General features: G+C 43.4%; 2 protein-coding genes across 16 annotated transcripts in view; both read left to right on the top strand.

Moving 5' to 3' along the window:
* Positions 1-2785: 2785 nt before the first annotated feature.
* LOC128455115 (kinesin-1 heavy chain) lies at positions 2786-18638 on the top strand. Its single transcript, XM_053438773.1, has 26 exons — positions 2786-3140; positions 7119-7206; positions 7338-7411; positions 7527-7631; positions 7718-7766; positions 8470-8525; positions 8621-8708; positions 8804-8928; positions 9231-9335; positions 10202-10347; positions 10472-10620; positions 10774-10961; positions 11718-11786; positions 12243-12449; positions 12625-12768; positions 12919-13110; positions 13228-13345; positions 13629-13684; positions 13841-13950; positions 14186-14287; positions 14446-14506; positions 14619-14690; positions 14777-14881; positions 15005-15221; positions 15337-15472; positions 15594-18638. The coding sequence occupies exons 1-26, from the start codon at positions 3015-3017 to the stop codon at positions 15595-15597; spliced, it is 2892 nt and encodes a 963-aa protein (XP_053294748.1). The 5' UTR covers positions 2786-3014; the 3' UTR covers positions 15598-18638.
* Positions 18639-19562: 924 nt separating this feature from the next.
* The window catches only part of LOC128455113 (rho GTPase-activating protein 12), a 39210-nt gene continuing 35815 nt past the window's right edge, over positions 19563-22957 (top strand). For 4 of the 15 annotated variants that reach the window (XM_053438759.1, XM_053438761.1, XM_053438756.1 and 1 more), the window contains exon 1: positions 19563-19759. The gene's annotated coding sequence lies outside the window, so the exon portion shown is untranslated. The remainder of the gene's footprint in view (positions 19760-22957) is intronic. The other 11 variants (XM_053438767.1, XM_053438765.1, XM_053438763.1 and 8 more) reach the window with 4 other exon arrangements.

The following is a 22957-nucleotide window of genomic DNA, read 5'->3' as shown; positions in this document are numbered from 1 at the left end:
ACGAGACTGGAGCCGACAAACAACCTGAAACATTTGCTCTCCGGCGTGTAGCTGGTCCTGGAAAAACCAACAAGTCGAACACCAGTAAAGAAAAACGACCATCATGTCTCCTTTCACGTAAACTAAATTAACTTTGAAGGTTTAGATGAGGCTGCACAGAAGTGAATCTCAAGATCGGTCCCGGTACAAAACCTTCATTTGACTTCCCCCTGCCCGCATGTTACTGTGACAGATTTCAAAACCAGTAAATCCAGTGTGAGGGACGATGCTGGGTTTATGTTACCATACCTAGAGGAGCTGTTCGTTCCTATTGTAATTGTAATGCGAGCCAAACCTCGTAAATAGCCCTTCTAATTAATTTTAGTTTGATGTTCATGGGAAGTTTTGACGAATGCAGTTGTCATCAGAACATTTGATTTTAAATGTGAAAGAAATCCTCTTTTCACTTCTGTGCTCTTTAGCGCCTCAAGCCACTTAACAAACAAAAAAAGAAAAAGATCTAACATATTATTCTGAAGTTAATCACTCTGCACAATAAGTACTTTTACTAGTCTCTCTTTGTATTACAATACAACAAATATACTTGTGGCACCTTTATAAACGTATTTAAATTGAATTATATATATCATTCTGACTGACCTGTCAAATTTGGGCCTTGAACTATTACATTTATAAATTTACATCTTTAGTGTGCGTGTGTATTTGTGTGTTTTTCAATTTTCTATAATTAAAATCCAACTTTTGATTCCCTTTAATGCACCAACCAGGAGCAATATTCCTCATTATATTGTATTTTCTACAATACAATGACTACAAAGGCTTTCTAGTATATTCGATGAAATGATAAGATCTTTTCAGACTTTCTTGGTGGAAAGTGAATGATTTGAATTAACAAAAACTTTTCCTGTTTTCTTTCTTCCATCTCGTAAACACTGATCAAGCTCTACACACGGTGTAGATGAACGTGTTTGTCTCCTCAAAACTAATCCATGCCTGCAGCCTAATGCATTAACAATGAAAGTAAATCAACATGCTATACAAGACCATAATAACTAAGACACAGCTGTCAACTAATAGGCTTAGATTGATGCTGAGCCCTTTAATACACAGTTAGGATTCAGGTATGTGTGGGTGTGGACTGGGGGTCTGAAATAAACAGCTCAGTATCATCAGTTAATGATTCAGTGTGGACTCTCATTCCAAAGCAAAACGTGTAAAGAAGCTTCGGTATGAAACATGAACGACACTCGGAGAGCACGTCCCTCCACAGAGGCCGGTTGTCCACTCTATCACCTTACCACATATTGAGCTCAGATACGTTTATGGACAAACAAATATCTATATCATATCTTGTATCTCATATCCCTAAATGTGCCTGATTGTCTTCATCAAGATTCATTTATTACTGACAATGTTAAAGAAAGTAAGTAAAATTCCTGGATCCTCACCAAATTCAATGGTTTTGTATAAGTCTGTTTGGTGTTTTTTTTGGCGTAATCCTGCTTACAAACAAACAAACAGATTGACAGGGGTGAAAACATAACCAGCTCATATTTCTGTTTTCCTTCTTTTATACCAGACCCACAACGCTGAGCAGGAACAATGAGTTCTGAGTTCCACACCCTCTGAACACACAAGTGGGCCAGTAGAACTGGTATCTAAGTGCCGTGAGCACAGAAAAAGGATATCCCTCTGTGTTTCGGGGAGTGGCCAGAAAATGTGTTGAGCCACTTGTGGTTTGCTTTTTGCACCATTATAGCATCTGTGGAGTGAGGTCAGACATTATGCATTTGGATGTAGCAGGTCTCACAGCTGCAGCTCCACAGCAGAGCAGCCTTAAAGACAGCTGACTCACAGGCTACACTTATATCCTCATTTGGGCGTGACCACCGCTCCAGTGTTGATAATATTTTCCTCAAGTTCCCAGTAAAGCCTCATGGACAAATCATGTCTTCCACACTATGTCGCGTCTTAAACTGTGTCCGCTTGCATCACTTTATTATAACGTGAAACATTAAAGACACTGTTTTTTATTACGGCTGCACATGGAATGGAAACTTGGACTCCTCTTGTGTTTAACCTCATATTTTCCAGTAATTCACTGAAGCAGATTTGATCCCATGGGATCTGGAGTTGGAAGTGTTTTTTTATGGGCTTTAACCAAGCTTGTCCACACACCATGTCTTTGTAGGGCAATATGTTTGTTTATATAATGTTTGATTTATAATTGGTTATACATGGATATATTTATACATCCATCTGTCTATCTATCTATATGATATATAATAATATTAATACATTGTGCATAAAACACATTTTTATATTTGTGTTTATATATAATTTTTGATTTATATAATGATATTTATACATGTGGAGTATTTGTCTCTAACAACACAATAGGATACTTGGGTTTATATAATGTTTTATTTATATAATGATATCTGATATTGTTGAGGATTTGTCGTGATGTTCTCTAAGAACACATTGTGATATTTGTGTGTATATATATATAAAGTTTGATTTATATAATGATATTTATACATGTGGAGGATTTGTCTCTAAGAACACATTGTGATATTTGTGTGTATAGAGATAAAGTTTGATTTATATAATGATATTAATACATGTTGAAGATTTGTCTATAACAACTCATTGTGATATGTGTGTTTATATATAATGCCTGGTTTATATAATGATATGTGTTGAGGACTGTAGCAGCAGGAGGAGAGGGGAGCGCCGGGCTGACGTCATGCTGATCCTCAGCATCGGGCGGGTGAGGTGGCCACAGCCGCTGATCCACCGGTGTCATGGCTTCCTAACAGGAGGAGGAACCGCCTGAGAGGAAAACAACGACCCGTGTTCAGCACCCGGCGGATCCTCATCGATCTCCCCCGGACACCACGCTTGGGACAGAGGGGCCCGGCCTCCCTGCTCGCCCCCGCACGGCCGCTCCTGGGATCCAGGACACACTTTTTATATCTTATCGGTGAATTTCCCTTCGTGGACCGCGGAAGATGGCCGACCCGGCGGAGTGCACCATCAAAGTGATGTGTCGCTTTAGGCCCCTGAACAGCTCCGAGGTGACCAGAGGCGACCGGTTCATCCCCAAGTTCCCGGGGGACGAGACCGTGGTGATCGCGGTGAGTGGATCTTATTCCCGGGCGTCTCGTGCGAACGTCTCCCGGGCAGAACGTCGCCTTTTTCCCGATTGTCCTGCAGCTCCGGCGGCTAGCACCTTAGCTTGTTAGCTAGCGTTAGCACGGGGCTGACCTGTCCGCCGCCGCTGCCGCTGGCGTCTCCCTCACATCCAGCCACACATAACTCACCACACCTTCATATTTATATATTAATAAACCGACTCCAGCAGCGTGTAATCCCTCGTGTGCACACATAAAGTGTAAATTACAGTAAAATGTCACAGTTCGCAGTTGCCCTGTCACGGCTAACGAGCTGTCATTCAACAAAGCCACACACACAGCCACTGGCACGGGTTAAACTAAAAATGTCGCCAGCGTTAGCCTCCACCAGCCCGCACGCTTTTTTTTCATGATCACGATCACATGAATTCATCTCCTCACATATTAACGTGACATGTGTTTTTTAAATATGAACAGTCAGTGTTAAGTTAGCAGGCTTTGATTCAGAAGTGGTTAGCTCTCTGTGGGCTAGCAGGCTAGGCCAGCTGGTAGTTGACAGATTAGCCGGCCTTGGCTAGGTGGGCTAGTTTTAATACTGTAGCTTAATTAAAGCTAACATTAGCTAGCTGACCAGCTGGCTATAGGACCAGCAGACAGAGGACTCTCTGCTCAGTCGTTAGAAAACAACAAATACTTGGATTAAACATCAGGAATCACACATTGTATAAATATGCTATTAGTGGAAGTGTTGCAGGAGGTGTTGCCCTTCAGTGACATTTAACTGGTAATAACCCAGCACGTGCATCAACACTGGTATCAAACACTACGTCCAGCTTCCTCCTAACCAGGACTTCCAGTTGGGAGCAAAACGAAAAGGTTTGATTCCCGTGGTGTAATTGTACCCATTTAATGACACAGCCCCTCCAGCGCTGGATGGGGATGATAACATGGGCACAAGTTCAACTTTGACAAAAGAAGGAAATGCCTTCACTAATGCCCTGCCTCCACTTGACTGAATCCACAAGGTATTTGCTCTGAGGTCAGTTTGTAAAATGACCGGCCCTCCGTGCCTTGTCATCATAGGCCTGTTCACTATGTCTTCAAAAAAACCCTGTTGACACAACTTGAGCTCACGTCTCCAAACCGTATCGGTACAGCAGGTTGGAAAGTCACGATCAAAAGTAGAAGGTTTGGCCTCTTCATCTGCTTTATGACTGGAGAACAAGTGATTAAAGAAGCAAGTTGGCACATGCTATACGTGCAGAAGTCAGTGGTGTATCACGTGAACTAAATAAATCGTGGTTAAACATTACTTTCCCTTCACAAGACGCTGTCCGTCTCCTTGTGGACTTTGGTGTCCTCAGACTCTGCACACCCATGCAAACACCTCCTGTGAAAAAGAGCTTACAGGGCAATGAGGTGGCGAATGGACATGAATCACATCCTCTTTTCAAACTACTTGCTGAGGTGCTGAGTTGAGAACACAACAGGACTATTCATTCTCTGTCATGAATAACAGAAGAAGACTAGTGTTGCTGTGGTGAAGACTTGAATGGGTTTGCGGTGCAATGACTTCAGGGCTTCGGCTGATAGCAGGCGTGTCGTCTGCGCCCCTCTGGCACGGCACGGCCCTGCCCAGCTCAGAATGCCAGTCGGTCACGGTGCTGAAATACCACTGCACATTGTGAGAGCCACAAGTGTTGCAGCCCGGAGCCCTGTGGCCTCTGCCGGTGCATCTGCTCAGAGGTACAACCCTTCCAGTGCCCATAAGCAGCAGCTCAGGCCTATTGGTTAATCCCCCTGTGTTTCCTCTCCTGGTAACCAGCTGTTCGACCAATCAGAGCAGGCAGTTGGCCGGCTGCTGGGCATTCTCTCCGGGTGGAGAGTGTCATTATTACGGGGATGTACTTTTCTGTTCAGATGATCTTGTCCACGATTATTGAGTCACTTTGCTTATATTTTCTATCCATTCAAAAATTATCCGGGGCGTGGACTCTCTTACTGGTACTGGTGCCTCGGCACTGGTGCCTCATCCCTCAGCTTGTGTCGGAAGCTGACCACGCTACTGCTTTACCGTCACAGGCCGTGGTGATACTGCTTTTCATAAAGCATAATCAATGACTCCTAACATCGGAGATCTGTCATCAGTATCCAGATGAGGTGGACTCGGTGTTGTAACCGGCTCAGTCTGTGTGTGAAGCAGGTGAATTATTCATGCGTCTGTTGCCTCCCTGTCAGTTGTGCACCGACGAGATCGCGTCATTTTCCCATCCTCTGCTGTCACATCTCGTATTTGCCTATATCAGCCTGGGATGCTCCACAGCAGCAGGACAGAGGTACTATTAGATACTCTAGTGGTGGATGTGCGTGAGAGGTCAAAGGGAAGAAAGGGATTACAGAGATATGTGAAAGTTCTCCTCGTGCATTCAAACAATAACACAACAGCAATCGACACCTGGCTTTTTCCTGCCAGCTGTGTCCAAGGAAGTAAATAATAGATAGATATAATAAGACTGACTTATTTTGCCTATTAATACGGACCCAATTAGATTTAATGAAAAATACAACAAGCCCTATGTGGATCCTTTAACCTTGGACAGAGGAAAAGCTTTCCATAGGTAGTATCCTAACGTAGACATGACAGAGCACTTATGAATACTCTAACTATGCAATTCACTGTAATTATATTTTCAGCAAGTAATCCCATTAGAGGGAAGTGTAGATAACGGGGCCAGTCTCAGCAGTAACAGTGAGGCCTCTGAACCTGGGCTATTGTTTGAGACAGCGCCTGGCCGGCCCGGTAGTGGCTCTTGTTTTTGCCCAGGTTGATTGACGGGATGTAGCGAGCTGCAGTGAATTATCAACGTCTTATGATGCTGCTGGTCTGTGTTGCACTGAGCTGTAGATGTGACTGTCTGTCTGTCGGGGGGGGGGGGGATTATGACACAAGGAGGAGTCTCAGTTGTAATACTTCAAATTATTCTCGCACTGCTTAAGTTCCTGGAGCTTTCAAAGTGAGACAGTGAAATATGTGGTGGGTTCAGCTTCAGGTACAGATGTGTTGACACGTGAGACTAGACAACCATTAATGGCGTCTTCATGGTGACACCAGCTGCTTGTCAACATTCTCTTGCTTTTACAGGTGTAAACACTGAACCTGACGATAACTGTGTGTTTTCACCCATCGGGCTGGAGATGAGTCAGCTGGGACTTCAAACATCCAACGATTGCCTGCCATCTCAGTTGAACCTCAGAATTGCATATAACATCACTTTTAATACCCTGCGGTTGCCGTCTTAAGTCCAGCTATTGATTGCTGTTTCGCGGGACTCGTGCTTTGAAGTTTTGGCACGCTCATAGGATATCACCACCAGCTACAGTCTGATTCTTTGAAGAGGCTCTTTACCAAGTGATAAAAGCTCCGGGTCTGGTTCAGTTCATCATAAAAGCTGTGCTGAGATTGTAGGAGGGAAGTCTGAACACCAGGACAGGGATATTGATTTTCATAGGTGAACAGGAATGCTGCAACCATAGCACATGATGAATTGAGTTTGGGGCGTTAAGGAGGAAAAACAGACTATGTACTTCTACTACATGGTTTTAACTGGGTCTTCAAAAGTGTAACATTTAATAATCTTAATTGTAGTCCTTAGAAAGTCTTATGTGTCGCATAATAATCTAATACAAATGATTTGACTCCTCAGTCGAACATATTTAGATAATCTCTCTACTCAAATCTATTTGTAATTCTTACAGAGAGAAGATTGTGAATATAATTTTTTTACCACAAGTTTCAAGTTCCTCTCTGTCTACCGATTAGTCTCAGGAGACACATCTCATTCATACCAAACACGGGGACAAAGTAATACACTCCAATCTGTTTACACATCCTGTCAAAGAGTATTTTTAATAAAGTTACGCAGCACTGGGTCTTGTTTTGATATTGCAGCCGTCACTCATTCTTCTTCCTGTGTCTTTCAGAGTAAACCCTACGCCTTCGACCGAGTGATGGGATCGAACACAACACAGGAACAAGTGTACAATGCCTGCGCCCAGAAGATTGTTAAAGGTGAGGACTCGCTGAGTTTATAATTGTGTTTACACCCATGACTTATTACGTAGAGACACATACAACATCCCCTCAGTCTTCTTTAGAACCTTTGAATACTTCCTCAACATGTTGTATGTGGTGTTTTATAGATGTTCTGGATGGATACAATGGAACCATTTTTGCATATGGACAGACGTCATCTGGTAAAACACACACCATGGAGGTAAGGCCTGCCCCTAAGAACTGGTGCAGATTTTCAAATGAAATATACAGTCGAATTAGAATATAAATGCTTGTGTGACATCATAACATTACATTCGTTTGCCCTCGGTGTTCAGGGGAACCTCCATGACACAGACGGGATGGGCATCATCCCCAGGATAGTTCAAGACATTTTCAACTACATCTATTCCATGGACGAAAACCTGGAGTTTCATATCAAAGTAAGCTGAGTGTGGATTCAAATATGAAATCATAGTTTGGTTCAGGTTGAGATTTGCAAATAATGAGGCTGTTTCTTCATTTACAGGTTTCATATTTTGAAATCTACTTAGACAAGATCCGGGACCTTTTGGATGGTAGGTAGCTGTGACAGTGGAGCCATCACTGAAGCTCTCATATCTGCGTATTGCACACCACGCTAGAAATGGATGTGACAGAACAAGCCGCTTTATATCTGGAGAAAAGAGTATCTGTATCCAGAACGCAGTTAATTGTTCAAAAATCATCTTTAAAAAAGAAAATGTTTACCTAGTCCTTACATTTTGATTTTAATACTTGCCATAATACTCAGTATCTCAAGCTTGTTTTACAAACTACTGCAATTTTGCTGAAAACTCATTTATTTGTAAACTTAATTCAATGCAAAGACTTCACAATGCTTCCCCCCGATTAGATAACAGATTTATTTCAGGGGACATGAACCTCGCATTTAAATTTCAAATCCTTAAAACCGGCCAGAGTGGAGGGATTTCAGTGAAGTTATTTCCTGATAGGAAATGGATTTATACTGAAGTCCAGCTCCATTTGAAATGTGTTGACCGGGGGTCATCTACAGGCTGGAGGAAAGGAAGCAAAGGCTGCATTAGATATTTCAAGCTCCCAGGAGGACGTTTGTAATCACAATATCTTAAGTTCACCTTCAACTTCTTAAGAAAATCTTTTCTTCTTACGTTTATATTATAACTATAGAACTTTTGGTGCATTATTTAAAAGAAATCCACAGTAGAGAACAATATTCTGTGTTTGTGTCTATCTGATAAATTTTCCTCTTATTTCCAGTGTCAAAGACCAATTTGTCAGTGCATGAAGACAAGAACAGAGTACCCTACGTCAAGGTGAGCACTAACCTCCTGTCACATTTTAATATTAACGTTCCAACCTGTTTAATTAGGCCAATTATCTAACCTAATGTTCTGACTGTTTATTTAAGGGCTGCACTGAGAGATTTGTCTGTAGCCCGGAGGAGGTGATGGACACAATTGATGAAGGCAAATCTAACCGACATGTAGCAGTGACAAGTAAGATGCCATTATATTCTTAGCCACAGATATGTTGTTATAACCCCACAGACTGGAGCTTTAGATTGTGACCACGTGCGTTTCTCCTCTTGCAGACATGAACGAGCACAGCTCCAGGAGTCACAGCATCTTCCTGATAAACGTCAAACAGGAGAACACTCAGACGGAGCACAAGCTCAGTGGCAAACTCTACCTGGTGGATCTGGCTGGAAGTGAAAAGGTACGCAGAATCAAACCCAAGAAAAAACATCTCTTAAACATTTTAGCTTATTCAATCTAGTCCGGGAGTAATTTTACTACTAGTGTAATCTGCATTTGTGGTTGAACCATTTCCCTTTTTATTGTCTGCTGGTAATTCGGCCAGGCTCAGATTACTCTTTGTTCATCTGAATCTTTGAGTTGCACTGGATTTTACTGAGTTTGTTGTCTATGTGATTTATGTCTGGAGAGTTCACCGCATGTTAACGGAGTTTCCAACACGTGAAGGACACAAAACTGACAAAAACAAAACTGATTTTTCAGGTCAGTAAAACAGGAGCAGAAGGAGCCGTGCTGGATGAAGCCAAGAACATCAACAAGTCTCTGTCGTCCCTGGGAAACGTCATTTCCGCTCTGGCTGAAGGAACGGTCAGTGACACCACATTTGTTCAATATGTTGTGTTGTGCTTCTGTGGGTTTTGGTTTAATGCAATTTGCCCTGAAAGAAAAGGTGAATTGCTTTATGAGGTCATTGAGGCTACTACAACACAGACGCTGGTTCTAATCTTTACTTCTGATCATAATGAGCCCAAATCTGTTTCTGGCATTATAATCTACCTTAGTCAGCTCAGCAAGTGCTGGTTCAGCTATGACCTCAGGTGGATTGGTTTCATAGCGTTTTAAAATGGCAGACCTGACTGTTAGCCGACAGAAGGGATGTCTGTTCTGTTTATCAGCTGCATGGCCCCGAGCGAGGTGTCTGTCTGGAACACCAGTATCTGTCTGTTATCTTACTGTGAAAGTAGCGTTTCTTTAACTATCCGTGGCTCCTATTGCTGCTGAAATAACTTTAGCAGATAAAAACTTTCCTCCGAGCAATGTTGTGCTTTTGCGGTTTCACATCAATTTCACACTTTTCACTTTGATCAATGATTGGTTTGTTCTACTTCCCCTCGGCTCTGTAAACAACCTGGGGGCGGACAGCTGCCAATATATATATTTGTGATGCTCTAAAACAAATTAGCTATTGTACAAAGACGTCCAAACTCCCAACTGAGGGTTGTGGTGTCTAAAGAATTACAGCAGACTGCTCCAGCTCAGCTACTTGTATCAATAATACTGAATATTCGTGTGTGTTAGTATGGTCCAGTGTGTTATCGCTCAACTATTTACATATTAAAGGAAGTTTGCATCAAACTTTCCATTTTCTGAATAATCACAGGGCACATCACAGTACAATTTAGTTTACTTAGTGTAACTGTCTAATTTTCTATAAATGTGTGTGTAATGGCCAGGCCTACATCCCATACCGAGACAGCAAGATGACCCGTATCCTGCAGGACTCGCTGGGCGGTAACTGTCGAACCACCATTGTTATCTGCGCCTCTCCCTCCTCCTATAATGAGAGCGAAACCAAATCCACTCTCATGTTTGGGCAAAGGTTAGTAGGCCAGTACAAAGAAACAAGACGTTTCACTTAAATTGAGGTCCCTATCCTCCATGCATTGTGTAGACAAGTTATTAAAGGCCAAACTTGGTAAACTTAAATTGCTTACTCCATCCAGAGCAAAGACTATCAAGAACACTGTGATTGTGAACATTGAGCTGACGGCCGAGCAGTGGAAGCAGAAGTATGAGAGGGAAAAGGCGAAGAACGGGACCCTGAGGAGCACCGTCACCTGGCTGGAGAATGAGCTCAACCGCTGGAGGAATGGTGAGGAGGTTTCATCTCTGACCATCCACAGATTCTCATCTAAAAGTCTGAGTCTGAACTAAAGTGGACATTTTCTTTCATGGCACAAACTAAGCTTTATATGCACGAGACCATCCACACTTACTGAGCATGATCTGTGATCTCCCACCCCAGGCGAGAGTGTGCCAGTGGATGAGCAGTTCGATAAGGAGAAGGCCAACGCTGAGGTTCTGGCCCTGGACAACGTAATCAACGACAAGCCGGCGTCCACGCCCACCGTGCCCGGGGTCCGCCTCACCGACGTGGAGAAGGACAAGTGTGAGGCCGAGCTGGCCAAGCTCTACAAACAGCTGGATGATAAGGTGAGAAATGGATGTGTCTGTGTTTAGCCCATGTTCCCCAGTCACTGAGTCATGAGCTGCTTTCAGAAGTGCACTGAACTCTGGATGGGGCTGTACCCAAATGTCTGAGTCAGTTGCCCTAGAGATTTTCCAGAACTCTTCCCTGCCAACCTTTCCTGCCTGAGTGAGCCCATGTGAGAATACAGCTGGAAACTGTCTGGAAAATATACAGAGAACGAGTCGGCCTATTGGTGACGCTTCGAACATGTGATGGATACAAAACTGGAAGTTTATATAAATGTCATGACAACAACGATGTTCTTGAGCCTTTGGCAGTAAGGGCGTCGTCAGTGTCTGCGTGCTTCAAACAAAGACACTTGACTTCCTCAGTGGAATTTATAAGCAATGTCCTGCCTCCTGAACGCTCTGCCCAGACGCCGTCTCATGCCTGAGTGTTCCAGGTCTTTTCCCGTTCTGAACACGTCTGACTCGGACAATCTCCTGCTGTGTTCTTCACATGTTGAAAAGTCCAGAGAATGTCCAGATGTCTCAAAACATCTATAGGCAGATGCTTAGTCAAAGCTGTGATGTGATCACCTGCTCAGTGGGTTCCCAAGCCCTCAAAGAGAGATCATGGACAAATATTAATATTCTTAATATAAAAAATCAACACGGTTGTCTGTGTTTCCTCCAAGGCCTTGATGATTTCAATCTACCATGAGACCTGTGCTGCTCCGTGTAAATGCTAATGTGAGTGTGTGTCTTTGTGTGTTACAGGATGAGGAGATCAACCAGCAGAGCCAGCTGGCTGAGAAGCTGAAGCAGCAGATGCTGGACCAGGACGAGGTGAGTACTGGAGGTCCAACGTGTGTGTGTGTGGGGGGGGGGGGGGGGGGTCGTCTCAGAGCTGTGGAAAAACACTTTTCACATGAAGCTGTCAGATGTCAAGTCATGAGTACATATTTGAATTATATCAGTGCTGTTGTCTCGTTCAAAATTAGTCACCATTACTATGAAATTAATATTTTGCTGATTTTCCATTGACTATTATCTCATAACTCTTAACACACCGTTACATTACTAATGAATACACATGCAGAACTAAATCCCTGGTTTATAGCTGTTTGCATCCATCAGTTGCAAAAGACCCAAAACAAGCCCTTTGTTGATAAAAGCCCAAATGAAAGTACAAATTGATAATTCCTAAATATTGTAATCAACGCTGACTAAATAATGCAGCTCTTATACATTTGAACACATGCATGTAATATACATAATGACACTTCTCTCCCCAACATGCAGCTTCTGTCCTCCTCTCGCCGTGATCATGAGAACATGCAGGCCGAGCTGAACCGCCTGCAGGCGGAGAACGAGGCCTCCAAGGAGGAGGTGAAGGAGGTGCTGCAGGCTCTGGAGGAGCTGGCTGTCAACTACGACCAGAAGAGCCAGGAGGTGGAGGATAAGACCAAGGAGTTTGAGGCCATCAACGAAGAGCTCAGCCAGAAATCGGTGAGGCGGAGGACAGATAAGAGCACGGCCAGGAGGAGGCTGCAGCTTTTGAGATGTTATTGACTGCCACTGAGAATTTCATAATGTGTTTTAATTTAAAAGAGGAAACTGATCTTTATGAATTATTCTGAAACTAGTGGAAGAATCGATATTTAAATCCTGTCTTTTCCTTCAGTCCACCCTGTCATCCCTGGACTCTGAGCTCCAGAAGCTGAAGGAGATGTCCAACCACCAGAAGAAGAGGGTGACTGAGATGATGTCCTCACTGCTCAAAGATTTAGCCGAGATCGGTATCGCAGTGGGCAGCAATGACATCAAGGTACTGAGGTGGTTTCACTGCACTGTTAGAAATTTAGGTTTCCTCTTCAGCATCCCACAATCCAGCTTTACTTTCTCATTGTTTTTTGTTGCTCTCCCTCTTTTCCCCCCTTCCTCTTTATGCACTAACTTTTCTCTTTGGCCTGTCTAGCAACACGAGGGCGGCAGCGGCCTGATAGACGAGGAGTTCACGGTGGCTCGTCTCTACATCAGTAAGATGAAGAGTGAAGTGAAGACCATGGTGAAACGCTGCAAGCAGCTGGAGAGCACTCAGTCAGATAGCAACATAAAGATGGACGAGAACGAGAAGGAGCTGGCCGTCTGCCAGTTGCGCATCTCCCAGGTACGAAGGAATCAACTACACACAAACATGGTTTTACACCCGAGTGCACGGGAAGAATAACTTAGCTTCTGAATCCCCTTGTGTATAAACATGTGTGTATCGTCTTTGTTTCTCCAGCATGAGGCTAAAATCAAGTCGCTGACGGAGTACCTGCAGAACGTGGAGCAGAAGAAGAGGCAGCTGGAGGAGAACGTGGACTCGCTCAACGAAGAATTTGTCAAGCTCAGCGCTCAGGGTATGTTGTCCGCCACATTCTAAGTTTAGCTTCTTTAGATTCTTGATTTGTCTGCAGCGCTGTTTTCCACGTGTGTGCTCGATCTCTTCCTCTTGAATGACAGTCAGACAAAAGTCCGATCTAGAATTTTATAACTTAGCTCAATGAGTCCAATTAGAATCAGACTGAAGTATAAACAATACCCAATCCATACTGGGATTTCATATTCTTAGGGTTCAGTAAAAATTCACATCACTGGGTTTGTGCCTCTACTCCAATCTCATGACATTATTCTATTTTACAGAGAAACTCAATGCTATGGAGAAAGAGAATGAGATCCAGTCTGCCAATGAAGTCAAGGTTTGTCCCTCCATCCCTTTTAAACTGTCGACACACAAAACCAGAAATCCACTGTGATAACACTGTGACGCTAAATCCCAGCACCCACCTTTCATGGTCTTTTGTATTTTATTCAGCTGAACCAGATGTAAGTGTATTCTGTGTTTGTGTGCTCAGGAGGCGGTGGACAAACAGATCCACTCCCACCGTGAAGCTCACCAGAAACAGATCAGCAGCCTGAGAGACGAGCTGGAAAACAAAGAGAGGCTGATCACTGAGCTGCAGGAGTAAGAATTAATTTTGTGTCTGTAACTTCAAGCACTCTGCTGTTGTTGTTGTTGTTGTGGTGGTTGTTGCGGTTGTGTTGGGTCAGTGCTTCCCTGGTCACAGGACAGACAGAGGGGCATTTAAAACCAAACTGAAAACAATGTTCCTTAATTCAATGTATTTTAGATAAGTTAGTAAGGAAAGATAAACACAGACTCGTCTTTTGTAATCGTGGCTGTATTTCGTTTCTTCCAGTCTGAACCAGAAGATCATGCTGGAACAGGAGAGGCTCCGAGCTGAGCACGAGAAACTCAAGTCCACCGACCAGGAGAAGAGCCGCAAGCTGCACGAGCTCACGTACGTTTCACTGTGTGGATCTAATATGATTGAGTTTTGGGGTTGAGTACAATAAAAGTACTTTTATCATCATATAAGATAAATCGTCAAAAGTAATTTAATCCACTGTGATTTAGATTTTGTGTTTAAATGTGTTTGTTGTTGTTGTTGTTGTTCAGGGTGATGCAGGACAGACGGGAGCAGGCAAGGCAGGACCTGAAGGGTCTGGAAGAGACAGTGGTGAGTTGATCTACTTCATTTAATGAGTTAAAAAAGATGCTCTACTCTAACTATCTTTGGTTTAACTATAAAGAACAATCTCATTCATTTGACCTGTTCTGATCTTGTCCAGGCCAAGGAGCTGCAGACTCTGCACAACCTGAGGAAACTCTTTGTCCAGGATCTGGCCACTAGAGTGAAGAAGGTGAATTAGGATTTCTTGATATGTTCGATCACGTCCTCATTCTGTCTTTCTTTGTGTGTAATAATTGTGTTGTTTTTGTCGTGCAGAGCGCTGAGATGGACTCGGACGACACAGGTGGGAGTGCTGCACAGAAACAGAAAATCTCCTTTCTTGAGAACAATCTTGAGCAGCTCACCAAGGTTCACAAACAGGTAGGAGTCCCACCGGCAGCCAGAGATCATCCCCGACCTCAACTCATTCTTTCTTATATACGTGTAAAGCTCATTTCAAAAGTACTTCCATGTTTCTGAGAGGTGATTTGAACTTTGTTGCAGCTGGTACGTGATAATGCAGACCTCCGCTGTGAGCTTCCGAAACTGGAAAAGCGTCTTCGTGCTACGGCTGAGCGGGTCAAGGCCCTTGAGTCTGCACTGAAGGAGGCCAAGGAGAACGCCGCCCGCGACCGCAAGCGCTACCAGCAGGAGGTGGACCGCATCAAGGAGGCCGTTAGAGCCAAGAACATGGCGAGGAGGGGACACTCTGCCCAGATCGGTGAGTAGGGAAAACCACAGCTCGATGCACTCCTGATGTTGCAGTCAAATCATATCTCCAGTCTGCCTTGGTATGGGTTTATCAATCCTCAGTCTCTTCTCCATCTCCTCCTCAGCCAAACCCATCCGACCCGGGCAGCAGCCAGTGGCGTCTCCCACTCACCCCAACATCAACCGCAGCGGAGGAAGCTTCTACCAGAACAGCCAGTCGGTGTCCATCAGGGGAGGAGGCAGCGGGAAACCAGACAAGAAGTGAGTTCTGTCACAAAGAGGATTTTAAAAACCAGTATAAATGTATGAGCTGTGGGATTTTTAGCAGCCGTGTGAGCGGGAGGTGTTTTAAGCTAACGGCGTCGTTTCCGTTTCTCTGCAGCTGAAGAGCGGCGGGACAGAAGGACAATACCACAGAAGAAGACAATATCACGCCCCTCGCTCCCCCCTCGGTCATTCCATTACAGCGAACAGGCTCCTCGTCCTTGCTGTGGAGCCAAGAAGGAGTTTCTGAATTATAAATATATATATATAAATATTCCTGGCCTGTACAGCTCCTGCCCCCCCCTACCCTCCCTTTCCTCCCCCCCCCTCCTTCCCTCACCACCACCACCTCCCCCTACTTTCCCACCACGATTCTTTTTCTCTTACTGGATATGATAAAAAAAAAAAGAACAGACGAGTTTTAATTTACTAAAAGGTAAGATAATATTCTTCTCATCCACCGAAACCAAACGCAGTCTTGAGCGCAGCCAACGTAGAGAGAGAGAGAGAGAGCGAGAGAGAGAGAGAGAGAGAGCGCGGTCGAGCGAAACCACGTGCACGCGTCTCAAAATGTGTCTCTTCGGTCTCGTGTTTTGATTTGCACAGTCTGTTGTCATCCGTCGTTGTAGTGCGAGTAGTTCTGCACTGTGCCAAGCTGAATGTAACGGTAGCATCACCTAAAATATATATTAAAAAAAGGAGACCCTACCAAGAGAACTGGCTTGACCCTATAGGCTAACCTCTGTACATTTCATCATAACTGTAATTGGTCGTTAACCACACTTTTCTCTGGCTAGATTTTACATGCTTCTTTGAGGTATATAAAAAAAAAAAAAAAACACTACCAAAAACATAACCGTGCGGTCTTTGAATTGACTAGATGGCGTCGAGCGCGACTGTTCTGTCCAGATGTTGTACAGATGTAAAATTGTCACTGCTGCACAAGCCTCCCTGGAGAGAGAACTGGACGATCATCTGGGAACGGCTGAAAAGAAGGATTTAAAAAAAAAATATGACTAATGATAATAAAAAATACAACAAAAAAAAACAAATAAGCCAAGACGTGCGACAGTGTACTGTAGATGTATTTAACTAAATACCTGTGGAGGCCAACTTGTTTTTATCATTAAGTTAAAATGAAAAAAAACCTATACTCGCTCTCGGTGGCTTCATGAGAAGGATGTAAAGAATGTAGAACAGAAAGAGGAGAATGATCCCGTTAACTGAAACTCCCACCTCCTAGGACGGCCTATGCTAAGTAGCTTAATGTACTGTTTTTACTGCTGCATATTTATATCTCTGCACATCGGAGCACATAGACTGCAGGCGTGTGTAGACTGAGATAGCACACAACGCTCGTCCTGTCCCCGCTGGGTCGCTGTCACTCATCTCCCTTCACCCTCCATGTTTGTTTCACCAGTTTTTTAAACATGACCTATCAGGTCACCTGCCGTATCATGATGTCTTCTCAAGGGTGCCTCACATTTCATTCTCTGTCTTCCCCTCTCCACAAGAGGCGCGTGCGATTCAAACGTGTTGTGTCTCTATAGACCGTGGACCCGTCAACTGGGCGTGGCCCCTTTTGGTTGTAAATTTGCAGAGAGTACCGTGTGTTGCTGGGTTTAATGTACTGTATCTTTTCATTGTTCATAGATCGTGTAGATGCATATTCGAAAGGGGAGCGGGGGGGGGGGCGTGTCAGTCAGTCAGTCAGTCAGTCAGTCAGTTAGTCGGTCAGTCGATGGGACAGACCCGTGCCGCTGATCAGCCAGTCAGGAGAGCAGGGTCTATAATTGCACAACAGCTTTCTGTCATAATGTGGAGGAAGGGTTTATTTAACTGAATCTAGTTCGTCGGGGGTGTAGGATTTATTTTGTGTTCTGTCGTTTTTGTCGTGTTTTTTTTTTTTTTGTTGTGTTCTTGATATTTTTTCGTTTTGATTTCCAACACAGCTTTTTTCTTTTCCTTTGGAACCTTGTGAAGCTCCAGTGCATTGGCGAAAACATCTTGTCGTGATTGTAACCCCCCCCCCCCTTCCCCCCACCTCCCAGCATGAGAACACTAACATCTTGTGCAAGTGCAATATACTGTAAAATACACTGTATATCAGTCAGACCGGCGGGTTGTGATCAGGGTGTGTCAGCGGCGGTGATCCTGACATGGAAGTCAAAGTCCCGCCCCTCTTCTCCGCTGGCTCCACCCCCACTAGCTCCCAAGTGTGAGGGCTCATTTCATTTCTCTTTCTCAAGCTGAAAACAGGATTTAACAATCAATGATAAATTCACGTTCTGGGCAACACACTCTATGTAAGATCATAAACATTTACTACCCAGTATTTTATTGTGTATTTAAATTGAGATCATGACTTTGTAAACAAACACATTAAAGAAACCTTTTTATTGGAAAAAGGACGTTTGTGGCTGATCCAGCTGGAAAAGGGGGGGAACGGGAGTTGGTCTTTCTCTAGTGAGACGTCCAACTGAAACCTGTAGTCTCTCCAGAAACAGGAGAGTTGGGTTTAATAGCACTTCTTCACGATATCTGCCCTCAGAGAAACACTCCACATTGAATATTTAACTGTTTTCCAAAGTCCTTCAAGGGGGAAAACTTTGTTGACAGCAGATGATTCAAAACTTTAGTGATAATGACTCTTTACTAGCTGCCGGGAGGAGGAGCTCCCACGGGACAGGACAGTGTTTGTTGTTTATCCAGATGCTTTTATTCCATCTGTGTAAATCTATTAGATTTAATAAAGCAGCAGCAGCATGGACCTCAAAACGTTTAACCTTTGACCTCTCACCAAAACTTGCTATCAAATGTGCGGGGGGGGGATTCGTAAATAAAAGCAGCAGAGACTATTGTGGTGTGTTGCTAAATTAAATTGAATTTTGCATTGATTCTAAATTTTAAAAAAACCCGACAAAAACAAAAGTGTATCCGATTCTTTTCTCTTTTTTTTTTTTTATTACTGTGTAATAGTTGGTGAATTTTTAAAGGACAGTTTTGAGGCTCCATCAGTGGACAAGGTACTGGATCATTCCTGGAGAACTGGGGCACAAGTAGAAGGGCTCTGATACGGACGGAGATGGGAAGTTAATGAGATCACAGTTTTGGATTGACTGCATGATGTAAATGTATGTGTGATTAAATAATTATGACAAAACTCTTCCCACTCGTGTGCTTTTTGTGCTCAATCTGGATTCTTAAAAAATGGTTTTGTGGGAATTAAGCAATCAAATAGTCATTTAATTATGGTTTCTTTCCATGTCCCTTTCATTTTGCTGCTGAAGTTAGCAGAAGAGTTTGTTTATTATGAACAATTTGTAGTATGGGTAAAATAGTTAATACTTAATATCATAGTTTGATCTGAGCTATTTAAAATCTGGTAACACTTAGAGTAGGCAGCATTTATGAACAGATCACACACTGATTTAGAATTAACTCATTCTTTAAAAATCAACTAGAAGTCATTAAAACAACTTCTGGGTTGTCTTACTGTGGAAATGCTTAAAATAATTATTTAATAAATATTAAATAAGGACAACTATGCTGAATGAGTCAAAAGCTAAATGAGGTAAACAAATCAACATTTATCGGTAATCGGATAAAATATGATCTACAAAAGAAAGATGCAATATTACAATAAAAACATATAATTCAAATGCATGATGATGACTAAATATTCGGAACTAACGTTGATAAATATTAATAGGTGGTTTTAAAGAATATTGTTTCTAGCAGCGATGATTATGTCTGTCCTTATTCGATTTATTTGACTTGTTTATTTTGGTCTATTTTTAGCGTAGTTGCGTCTTCGCTTCGTTACAACCAGGGGGCGCTGTTTCCCAGTTTGCGTCCCGAACACCTGCGGGCTCGGACCATAGAGTCGACAAGTTAGACAGGAGGAGTCACTCTGATTGGTTTTACCGCTCATCTGAAAAAAAAAAAAAAAAACATTGCGCTGCTCCAGAGTTTCCTCCTATTGGGTAAAAACAACTTGACGTGATCCATCCTATCAGTGGACGATCTGTGTGCGAAGGTAGTTGCTGAAGTTGTGGGAGCGGGAGCGAGGACGCGAGGTGACGGGAGCGAGCAGCGGCAAGAGCGGATCACTACACCGGAGCACCGCGCACCGAGCACCGGAGAACCGGAGCCCCGCACGAACTCACCCCCAGGAGAGAGAGAGGGGAGGGGACTCGGTGGAAGTTACCGGGGAGTTTGACCGACGAGCCGCGGCGGCCGGGCTCTCCTCTCCCGGCGGAGCGGCTCCCTCCCGGAGAGAAGGTGGGTGAAGGTGCGGCGCGGCTCCGACACTCAGGAATGTCGGAGCCGCGCGGCTAATCAGCTAGCTAGCGTTAGCCCCCCCGACGAGAAGTGCACGGTACCGGGACAGAACACAGAGTTAGAGGTGGAAACAAGAGTTTGTTCAGCTTCTGTGAAAGTTCATGTAACTGCTGATGAAGTGGAAGAGGAACCAGCACCAGGGGGATTCGAACTGAATCCCTTCAGGGAGTGAGAGCTGGTGTCTGGGCTCTCACCTGACGGAGGTGTGTTTATATCCCGGTTCCACCTGGAAGTGGCTGGAAGACACCGTGAGGTGATGGCTTCGTTTAATGAAAGTCACTTTTCTTTAGTTTGACGACTTGTGCGTTTGCTCCTGAGTCAAGAACGTGTTGTTAAACTCTTTAGTGTCAGAGACAAAAACTTGGTAAACAGTTAAATACTTTATAAATCTGAGGCAGATCTACTTGAACAGTGTTTTAGTGATAAATTCATAAATCCATATATCTATATCTATCTATATTGAGCCTTTGTGATGATATCATATCGAGGCCCGTGTGTCAGCATTGAGTTGTCATGCTGCAGAAATCAGCATGACAACTCAGTTTGCAATTTGACAACTGTCAAAAATCAGTTATGATACAGATTCTGTGGATTAGGCTGAACTCTCACTTTCCTTCTAACGACAACCAGGAGAAATATTTTCATAATATATCTCTTAACTAGGTTTGATTATTAGATTATTGTGTTTTTGACCTGTTTGGAAACATGAAGCCATTCGAAGGCACAAGTCTGTGCTTCTGACAACTGTGGTTGTTTTATTCTTATGTATTGGGACATTTTATAAAATTAGTTATGTCATTAAAAGAAACCATTGTATGTTAAATATGAATTGCATCTCCAAGTTTGATCGTTAATAGTGTAATGGATTATTTGAGTCACATCTCTAACCCTTCCCCCTGCATGTGTGGTACAACTTGAGTGTGTGAGTGTGAGGAGTTTATGATATTTGTTGACATATTGAATAGAAGTTCCCTCGGCCTCCTCCTCTCAGTCATACAGTCGCTGACCTGCCTGCCGCCAAACGTGTGCTCCTCTCCTCCCTCTCTCACGAAACCCACTTTAAATGAGCTGCGGTTTGTCGGAGTGTGACACACTGCGGTCGTGACGGCGGCGGGCGGGGGGGGGGGGGACCGCCGGGGGAGTTGAGTTTCGAGGGGAAGTTGTGGTGAGAGGCGTCTAACTGGGACAGGCCGTGCTGAATCCAGAGCTGCAGCAGGGCATCGTGGGCCTATATTTGGTTTGACTGCAAGTGAAGGTCCCACATTCACTCTGTTTTAAAATGTAGAGCATGTCCCTGTTCAGCTGCTGGTTTCCACCCTCTTCACCAGTTAATGATACTCCATTGTCCAGTGGGTTTGGTCATTTCTCTTCTTTTCATTTAGAGAAAGCTGCCTGGTGCTGAAGAATGAAGCTGATATCTCCAGAAAACACTTGAACATACATCAGGGTAGTAAGAACCACCTAAAATGACATTTAACCACATTTGAGAACAATTTGTTCAATCGTTCCTTTGACTTTTGATTTGGTCCACGCCCCATCCACTAACATGGAGGAGGTGGGTTTATATACTGCAGCCCGCCACCAGGGGATGGTTTGGCTTTGCTTTTGGGGAGTTGTCACACAATCTTTGGAGTGAATCAAAAAGTAAATTTGTGTCTTAGCAGCTACACAAATGACAGAAACCCGCTCTCAACCTTCAGGATCTTCAATACGAGTTCTCACATCGTCATGTTGTTTGTTTGTGTTTAGATTTCACGATGGTCACTTTTTAAAGGTCAACACATCTTTCCTGAGACAAACAGCTGACAGTGAAGTGTGTAATTTAACCTCATTTCCCTTCTTCTCTTCAAACGACTCCACAATGGCAGAGACGTTTTCCCTCTGTGATAAATATAACTCATTGAAAGTAATCAGAGGGGGACAGTCGTCCTAACAGGAGTCATGTGAGACCTGCTGCAGAGACGCCGCTGCCTCCTTCTCTTCATATTGTCCCTGTCAACATTTCATGCATTCGCAATGAGAAAATCCAAGCTGCTGTTTTTCCGTTTTGCTGAGGCATGCAAACATCGGAGGGTGTGTTTCCTGCATGTGCTGACAAAGACCGATTGTTCAGCGCCATGTGAATTCAAGCAGTCATGGAGACGTTTCTTTTGCCTTCTCAGAAACATCAAGCAAGGGCCCAGGTCTTCATGTCCTGTGGCCCTGGATGGTTTTATTCCTCCGGCCCACTCATCCACCCCACAAGCCCTCCAGTAAATCTTATTACCTTGGATTAAGGTGCTTCCTCTTGTTTTGCTGATTGGACTCAGAGAAGATTTGTGCAGTCTGCTAAATAGCAGTGCTGATGCTCGCACTTAATCTAGACAGGGATAAGTGAAAGAGACAACGGCCCCCAGGTCCTTAACCTTCTAAATCCCTCTCAGTATGAAGAAGAACAGTCTCCACAAGTCCTGGTACTGTATGTAGGCTGTTTGTGGAATTGTAGAGCTTTTCATTTAATCATATTAATGCCAGGAAATGATTTGGATTGAGGCATTTGTTGTTTTTGTTGTTGAAAAGGATGAATTAACTGGATTATTAAAAAATGAGTGAACCTCCAGTGGCTTCAAATGATTAAACTGAATAATGGATAATAATAAAATGCCGAAAAATTATTCTAATTATCAACAACACTTAGTTTTAACAGAGCTGCAGTTAATTAATAGAAAAATAACAAGTAATTGTTTTGATAATTCATAATTAATAACTCATAATGTCCTTATCAAAACCTTTTTACAAATAAACGTAATTGAGGCTTCAGTCTAACCATATAATTTGTTCTTAATAACTATAAATAACAATAAAAACACAAATACAACTAAATATATCGAACTTTTAAGAAAATAAAAACATTTTCAACGTAAAACATAAACTTTTTTACTGCTTTCCATTTGTTTATTTGCTAAACCATTCCTCTTGTAGTCGAGGAAAGAGCTGGCAGCTTAATTGATAGTAAAACCGTTCATTAGTCGCAGCTCGGCAGGTTTGTTGTCTGTTGTTCCCTCGAGTCCACGAGTCTTCAGCACCTGGATTAGATCGAAACAGAAAAAAAGCGAACAGTCATCCTCCTGTCGGGGCAGACATCTGAATTAGGAGGTC

Source organism: Pleuronectes platessa, chromosome 13 (genome assembly GCF_947347685.1).
Source record: "Pleuronectes platessa chromosome 13, fPlePla1.1, whole genome shotgun sequence".
Taxonomy (NCBI): Eukaryota; Metazoa; Chordata; class Actinopteri; order Pleuronectiformes; family Pleuronectidae; genus Pleuronectes; species Pleuronectes platessa.
Note: the sequence above shows the minus strand (reverse complement) of the source record. Positions and strands in the feature narration are given on the sequence as shown.